This window comes from Bidens hawaiensis, unplaced genomic scaffold (genome assembly GCF_021521415.1).
Source record: "Bidens hawaiensis isolate Kalapana, Puna unplaced genomic scaffold, B.hawaiensis_p1.1 tig00012479_1, whole genome shotgun sequence".
NCBI classification, from domain to species: domain Eukaryota; kingdom Viridiplantae; phylum Streptophyta; class Magnoliopsida; order Asterales; family Asteraceae; genus Bidens; species Bidens hawaiensis.
The window spans coordinates 458,197-466,624 of NW_027492022.1; the positions used below are offsets into that span (position 1 = coordinate 458,197).

Genomic DNA, 8,428 nt, shown 5'->3' on the forward strand with positions numbered 1-8,428 from the left:
TGCCTAGAATTAGAAGGTATGATTGGTGGTATGATGATATCTTTGATGCATGAAAAGGATTCCATGGTATAAGGTATCTAGTGGGAATATTTTCTATCCTGGAAATTGTCTAATTTACTTTAACATCACAACCGATAAAAAGCTTACACAAGTTGAACACTAATAAGACAGTATCTAAAAGTAGTCACACGAATGCCTCTTGTCCATCACTAATGCGATAAATAGTTAAGGTATTATGGTTTTGATTTTTGAAACATTTTTTTTTTCTAAAGAGTTTAATTTTTTTGTAAACCACATCTTCTGTTATAAAAAAGAAAAACGAGCAATATTTTAAAACATTTATAGAACGTAATTATTTTTATTATGATAAAACTTGAATAAGTTAAAAAGGTTGATAAATGCAATATTGTGAGTGTAGAAAAGTAATCCACCCTCTAAATATAATATCAAATCCTTGTAGTAAATTGTCGGAGTAAGCATTACGTACAACATAGTTCATAGTCAGTGTTGCAAAAATCTTGACTAGTCATCGATTAACCCTCAATTAATCAATAGTCCCCATTTCACTGATTAATTTTGGGCTAGTCGGCCAATTCATTCGTCAAAGGTCAAATCCAACCAAAATCGGCGGTTTCCGGCCAAAAATGGCGGTTCCGACAAGATTCCGACCAAAATTTAGCAGTTTCCAGCGAGAATATTCTAACCAAAATAAGTGGTTTCGCTCGAGGTTACAACAAAACCCAACGGTTTCAAGCGAGATTCCAGCCAAGATATATTTGTGTATGTATAAAACTGAAAATTCTATATAAAAATGTGTGCGTGTATATATAAAACTGAAAATTATACATTAAAGTACGATCCGATTATTCCCGATTAATCTCGATTAATCCTCTGATTAATCGCTAGTCCCCACCTCACCGCCCGACTAGCAAATAAAGATTTTTACAACATTGTTCATAGTATAGCATAACAATAATCACTTGATGACATCAAACATGAGTACTTACTCGAAGCCATGAAATAAAATTAAACTAATATTCATAATCTACGTGAAAAAGATTTCTTCATTTTGTCGTGCATCAACTGCGGATGCCCTTACCGACTTGTATATGAATTTATGAGTTGTTTTATTTATTTATTTATTTATTTAATCTTGGAAAAGTCGTTACTCTTGGTCAGTTGGTTGGCACACTTATAACAGCAGCCGCCTAGGAAACTATCATCCCATGGTCAGTGGTGAGCAATTAATCTTGCATGAGCATATATAGCATCAATAACTTTGCTTTGGGAGTGTATCATTGGCAGCCAATAATGGACCTTCAAATGAATCACTCTCATAAATTATAGTCAATTTACAATTCAATTCGTTCCATTTATATTCTCTGTCATTAAATTTTCAGGTTGGGTAATATACAATTAAAGAGATTTGAATGGGAAATGTGTTATTGCCCCTTAATAAAATTATAGAATTGTTGAAAACATAGTTGTGTATTGAATATTCGGAGTCCGTTGTTTAAGTGAATTTCAAATTTCGCTTCAGGTAGTCAGTGATACTTCAGTATTCATCTTTGTCATCTGCCCAAGGTCATTAAATGCATGGAGTTGTAATGGTAATTGTTCGGTAGCAAAATACTATTAGGTAAAAAACCATAAAGATATCGGTTATAGACAGTTACAACATGAATTTATTTTATATTTATCACAAGAAGAAAACTGGGCAATTGCGACGACCTTTCCGGTCGCAAAACGGTTGCAACTGCCCTATTGTGACCATTTTGCAACTAAAAATGCTGTCGGAAAAACACACGTCACAATTGCCCTATTGCGACAGTTTTGCTACAGCAGTCGCAAATGTTGAAACCACTGTATCCGTCGCAAATCTTGCAACTAATGCTGCGGTCGCAAATCTTGAAACCACTGCTGCGGTCGCAAATCTTGCAACCACTGCTGCACTGCAGCCGTCGCAAGTCTTGCTACCACTTCTCGGTAGCAAGTCTTGCAACCGCAAATCTGCAAATCTTGCTACCGTCTTTTTGATCTCAAGGCAACCAAAAATAATTGTTCAAAATATATATAAATATAGACACAAACATACGACACAAATCAAACTATAAATTTGTATCAAAGATTCAATATAAACAAAAAGTTATTCGAGTTCTATAAACAAACAAAAAAATGTTACTCTAGCTAATCAAAAATCAAAAACCATAACTACCATACTTTTGAATGTTAGCCAATTACATACTTCAATGTCTTCACCATGATCATATCGTGCACGCTTGTTATCGTCTCCAAGGATCTGCAATCAACAGTAATCGGGTCAACGGTCAACCCAATAAAAGTCACCAGTTTGACTCAAAAGGGTAAAGAAAGAACCTCATATGCAGCATCTATCTCTCTGAATTTATTTTCTGCTTCTTCTCTATTATCCACATTTTTATCCGGGTGCCATTGCAAGGCTAGCTTTCTATAAGCTCGTTTTATCTCGGATATTGTTGAAGTCTTCGACACACCTAAAATCTTATACCAATCTTTCCGTTGACTTATTTTCAAAGCTTTCTCCGCCTTCATAAGTGACTCCCGAATGCTCATATCATTTAAAAAATATCATTTTTATAATTACAAACACACATATACAATTCGCATCAATAATATAACCGAGTTTAAACTTTAAACAAACCCGAGGAGATTTTTTGCAGCTGATTTGATATCTGCAACGGCTCCTTCCCAATCTTCAGTCAATAATTTGGCCTCATCCCTCTAAGAATAATGGATTCAAATAAGTTACAAAAACATTCAAACTTTCTAATATTGTGAAAAATTAAAGTGATAGTTTGACTTTTAAAAAGTCAAACTGTCAAAATAAAAACAGGCTGTAATAAACTGAAAAGTCAAACTATAAGCGGGCTATAATAAACAAGTTATATGTGAGTTGTAAACGAGCCTATGGTATATAATAATACGTTTAACGGGCTGTGACAAAGATGTTTAACGAGTTAGCAAGCAAAGTGTAAGACCCATGGCCGACTCAGTAGCACTTTGCTGCTGCTGTTGAAATTTTGTTGTTATCAAACTGTAAACTGATTACACAGCCCTATCTTTACCTTATAACCAAAATGTAAACTTACTATTCTGACTGATCTTTGCTTCTCCACAAATTCAGAATATTGACATTGCTTATCAAACTGCATAATAATATCTTACAAGATTAGCACTCACAAATTCAGCTTCAAAATTATTCTGACTGGTCTTTGCTTCTCTGATTGCAGAATCAATGATAGAAAGCAACTGTGAATACATGCTACTTTCAAACATTCCTTGTGCATACACATACACTTCTCCTGCCAAAACAAATTAAAAAAAAAGTTGGTAATCTAAATGCAAAAAGGCTGTCCAAGTTCATAGAAAGTATTACCTAACCCATGGATTATCTCCTGCTTCACCTTGTTTGTTGCCACATCACCACATGCAGTTGGGTTGCGGAGAACAATATCATAAACATCAAGAACAGATTTTAGATATGGCATGGGCAGATTTCCCTGACACAAAATTAATTTTTTTTTAACTATTTTAATTCAAATGTTTGCAACGTTTAATAAAAAGGATCTACAGATATAGGATTACCTTGGGTGAATGAGAGAGCAATCCCTCCAAATACAAGAACAAGTGTTTCGTCCCACCATTTGCAATGCTGTTCTTAATAGACCGAAGCAAAGATTCCCATCCTGCAAATAAGAGTTTGATGTAACCATTATCCTGGTTTGTTGAAATAAAATCAAGCAATCTAAAAAATAGACGTACCAGACCAAAAATTGGTTATACTTCTTAAGTGGAAAGAAAGTACACAAAATAAGAGCAATCCCTCCAAATACAAGAACAAGTGTTTCGTCCCATTGTTACTGAGCGGTGTTGCGACTGCGTGTTATAAAAGATATATATGAAAATCTAATGTATGGACTGAAAGGGATATCTGGATTACTGTTAACATATGGATCAAACAAAGTATACATTGAACTTTGGGTGGTGAGAAAATGTAGATAGATTTCATTATGAACTTTGTTATGAACTGAGTCAACAAAGTCAACTCTAGCTAATACCTATGATGTATGAGCATATGAACAGCTTTTTCATCACGAACACCAAGTTCTTTCCCATGCCATTTGTCTGTGGAAGATGTTGCAGCCTATAACATATAACCATGTTCAATTCACAAAACGGAAGAGTTGGTAACAAGTTATTTTTAAAACAGGTAAAATGTAGCAGTCTGGGTTTGCAATTGCTTCCTTTCTCATTAAACTTTATAAATAAAACAAACACTTTACTATTTAAAACTAATATAAATTTTAGATAGAGCAATTAATAATATTTGGTCACACCAACCCATTTGACCCGTTAAGAGGTAAAGTATGGCCCTCAATAAGCCGTTTCAAGGTACTTGAACTTGTGAAGCACGTCCCCGCCTAGCAACATGAACAGTAGACTCATCATCACCATCACTACCATCAATGGGAGAAGGCATCATCTGCATCCGATTGTGATTCAATGTTATCACAACTACCTATTCCACTACCTCCATCACCAATATGACCACTACGTTGCCCATTACATCCATCACTAGCTTGACCACCATCTCGATCACCATGTTTCCCAACACCTAGATCACCAATATGACCACTACCTTGACCGATACCTCGAATACTACGTAAACCACTACATTGACTACTACCTCGACCACTGGACCGCCCATAACCTCGACCGCCAGATTGAACACTACCTCGACCCATAGTATGTGCCATGATAACTACAACAAAAACAAAATTATAGATATTTCATCATCATCATCATCATCATCATCATCATCATCATCGTACTCAGTATATCCCACCAATAGCAATGCTATGGTAGGGTCTGAGGAGGGTAAGATGTAGACAGCCTTACCTCTATCCCATAGGGATAGAGAGGCTGCTTCCGGTGAGACCCCCGGCTCGATAGTAGTTTTGAATCAAGCCTTGGACATAAGACACATAACACTCAATCATCGGGACACCGGCTGATTGGTGCATGTGCCCTTGTCTTTCGGCTATCAACGCCACCACATGATGCCTGATTAACCTTCCGCCACTTTTAACGTTATTTTTCACGTGATTAGTAAAATAACGTCAAAATTAGTGCAATTTTGACTGTTTAAATGTACTAATTCTCTATTGCTTAAATAAACTAGAGATTCAATACATTAATGTACCACAACCTAATTGTATATGCCACAACCTAATTGTACCTAAAATCAAAATTCATTCATGTCGATTCTGAATCTAGGAAAACCTAAATTCAACGAACTATCATCACAAAACTAGACTAGAAAACAATAGAAATCAAGTCACATTCAAGTCAGATCGTTAATTTAGGTCAATCATCAACACTAACAATATAACCTAATCGTTAATACTAACAATCAATAATACTAACAATTGTTCAACAGAAACTTATTAATAAACCTAATCGTTAATAGTAAACTCAATTTGAATACAGTTCAGATCCAACTGAATCACAATAACCTAACTGTTCAAATAACAATAACCAAACTGTTCAAAATCCGTGAGTGAGTGATGAGAAAACGAACCAGACGAATTAACTGCTGAGTGATGTCAGAGAGCCGACGAGTTTTACGGTGGCAGTTCGGCGGTTACGGTGGCTAACGGCGAGTTTTACGATGGCAGTAGTCGTCTTCTTATGTTGTGTGTTATGAGATTGAAATAGAATGTATTTTTTGTTAAGTCCTTCAAGAAAATAGATTAAAAAAAACACAGCTTCGTTAAATAAATTATTATAAGGCAACAGTGACCCGTTTTGAAAACAAAAGAAGAATAATTTTTGAATACTTAACTAGTAATTGACCCGCGCGTTGCACGGTAAAATCGGTCGTAAAAAATTCGGGTGTTGTTGTGGCTAGTCAACGTGAATTCAGTAGGTATTAGCTACGTTCATTACAATACTAAGACTAATACAAAATGAAAACAAAAGGATAAATATAAAAATTAAAACAGGCCAATGGGGTAGCGTCGGTTGGTCTCTGAAGAGAGCAACAACTCAACGCGAATTGAGTCGGTATTAGCTACTCTCATTACGGTACTAGAACTAAAACAAAATGAAAACAAAAATAATAATAATAATAATAATAACACAGTTTCATTGCATATTAAAAATCATTTACTTGCATATTAAAATTAAATAAATCATCAGATGAATACTTAATAAGCACCATGGTTATATCAATAATTTAAAAATACTGGAAGGATCATTTAAGTGTTGGTTCATTAATAATAGGTGTGTAATGAGCCGAGCCGAGCTCAAGCTCGACCAGCTTATGAATAGTTTTTCAAGCTCAGACTCAACTCATTTACTATTAATTAATTAACTTTTAAATATTTTTTGATTAAAATTTAATATATAACACAATGTATATTATTTAGTTACTTTGTTAATTTATTAATTATTATATACATATAAATACATGTAAATATATATGTAGGTATACTATAAAAAAATATACAAATGGCAGTCTCGTTTGGGCTCGCAAGCCGGCTCGAGCTTGATAAGTGAAGCTCGGGCTCGTTTATTAAACGAGCTTACTTTTAGGCTCAAGTTCGTTTATGCTCGGCTCGATCGAGCTCGTTTAAGCTCGGCTTGATCGAGCTTTTTCACAAGTCGATATCGTAAAAAAATATAATATAAGAATCTTCCCAACAGTTAATGTATAATTTTTAATATAATGAAAATTTAAGAATCTTCCCAACAATTTCATAGTTCATTGGTGCTGACACTTATTGCCTAATTGGAATCTAATATGACATCCATTCAATATTCTTTACACTTTTGTAATTTACATATGTACATGTATATAGCTCTGAACATACAAATGTTACAACTTACAGACATGAGGATATTATGAGAAGTTAATTCTTTTGCAAGCACATGTCTTTCTTGAGGGAACGTGAAAAACGCGTGAAATAATGGGAAATTACCCCAAAATGCAGTGTAGTAGAATAACAATCCTGGCTGCATATTTTAATAAAATGCTTAATAATCAGATAGTTATGCCAATGTTTAACAGCCATCAAAATTGCTAATAACTCTTTCTGATGTTTGACTGATATAACCCTGCCTGCTAATAAAAGCCAAAGGATGATCATCTTGCATTAGCCCTTAACCCTTTAGGAGAAGCATCCGTTTCTATGACAAAACACTTTGCTAACTCCTTCTTTGGAGAATTTATGGGCTAAATACTCTACTTTGAATCTGCAAAAGTGCATTTGGACCTCTTTGCCAATAAGGAATTGCTTTGAAACAAATGTAAAACTGCCTCTAGGTCCTTTATATGTTTCTCTAATGATTTAAAAAAAAATTAAAAAGAGAAAAAAAAAACGTCAAAACGTCCCCTGCAGCCAATTGGCCCAAAAACAGAAGTGACCTGTTTCTAACATGTCTTCTGATCCGTTTACTGCGCGTTAGCAAACCAACCCACAATCTGAACAGTCAAGTCACAAATAATTAAGCGAATTGCCAGAAATAAATCGGAGTACAATCTGCTTGTTTCTATAACTCAATCGGAGTACAATTGCTAATGCTCTACCTAAGTCACATGCTTTGTTTATGTTTATGTAATAATAAAATAAAATGTTAAACAAAAGGTTAAAAACTACGGTGAAAACAATTTTTTAAAATAAATGGTTAAAAACTCCGACCACATAGCACTGGTTGCAAAATCGCCAACCGCTTAGCTATCGGTTGCAAAAAATCCGACCGCGGTTGCAAAAACTCCGACCGCCTAGCCATCGGTTGCAAAAACTTCAACCGCCTAGCCATCGGTCCACCGGTTGCAAAAAATCCGACCGCCTAGCCATTCGGTTGCAAAAAAAACTCCAACCGTAGCCACCGGTTGCAAAAACTCCGACCCCCCTAGCCACCGGTTACAAAAACTCCGACCGTCTAGTCACCGAATATAAATGGTTGCAAAAACTTCGACCGCTTAGCCATCGTATCAAGTAATTGGCATTTTTGGTAGCAACTTTGCTAAATCGGTCGCTAAATTTGCTACCGGTTTTTTCAGTTACAAGTTTTGGTTGCAATTGCTCAATATTCTAATAGTGTGAGGTGTTTCGCGTCAATCATTGTCGTGCGGGAGTGCCGCTTATGACGACACGGGTGACTGGTAGTGTATCCAGTTTTTTGTCGTAAGCCGATTATAAGAAAAGCTCCTTGAGCAAACTGTGTGTCGGTGCGCGTGTGTTGCATTGTTCTAGATACCCACTTTCAAGTCTAATAGCAGTAGTAGACGGATGCGTGTTTTGGGTCGACCACTGTTGTGCGGAAGTGCCATTTGAGACGAAAGGGGTGACCGGTAATGAACATCAGAGTAGATATATGGTGT

The 8,428-nt window shown here is 35.6% G+C and overlaps 1 protein-coding gene across 5 annotated transcripts; it reads right to left on the reverse strand.

The window, feature by feature from the left end:
• Positions 1 to 1,946: 1,946 nt before the first annotated feature.
• On the reverse strand, positions 1,947 to 5,731 carry LOC143541257 (uncharacterized). 5 transcript variants are annotated; one of them, XR_013136728.1, is made up of 7 exons: positions 4,098 to 4,428; positions 3,802 to 3,915; positions 3,625 to 3,725; positions 3,416 to 3,539; positions 3,220 to 3,341; positions 2,377 to 2,760; positions 1,947 to 2,299 (listed from the first exon to the last, which is right to left on the reverse strand). XR_013136728.1 is itself a non-coding variant. In XM_077034134.1 (7 exons), the coding sequence occupies exons 2-7, from the start codon at positions 4,153 to 4,155 to the stop codon at positions 2,671 to 2,673; spliced, it is 609 nt and encodes a 202-aa protein (XP_076890249.1). In that variant the 5' UTR covers positions 4,156 to 4,183; positions 5,621 to 5,731; the 3' UTR covers positions 1,947 to 2,670. The 5 variants fall into 5 exon arrangements, 4 of the variants coding, with proteins under 4 accessions (XP_076890249.1, XP_076890250.1, XP_076890248.1 ...); XM_077034134.1 differs by adding an exon at positions 5,621 to 5,731 and having other exon boundaries at positions 1,947 to 2,760; positions 4,098 to 4,183; XM_077034135.1 differs by adding an exon at positions 5,621 to 5,725 and having other exon boundaries at positions 1,947 to 2,760; positions 4,009 to 4,183.
• Between the last annotated feature and the right edge of the window lie 2,697 nt (positions 5,732 to 8,428).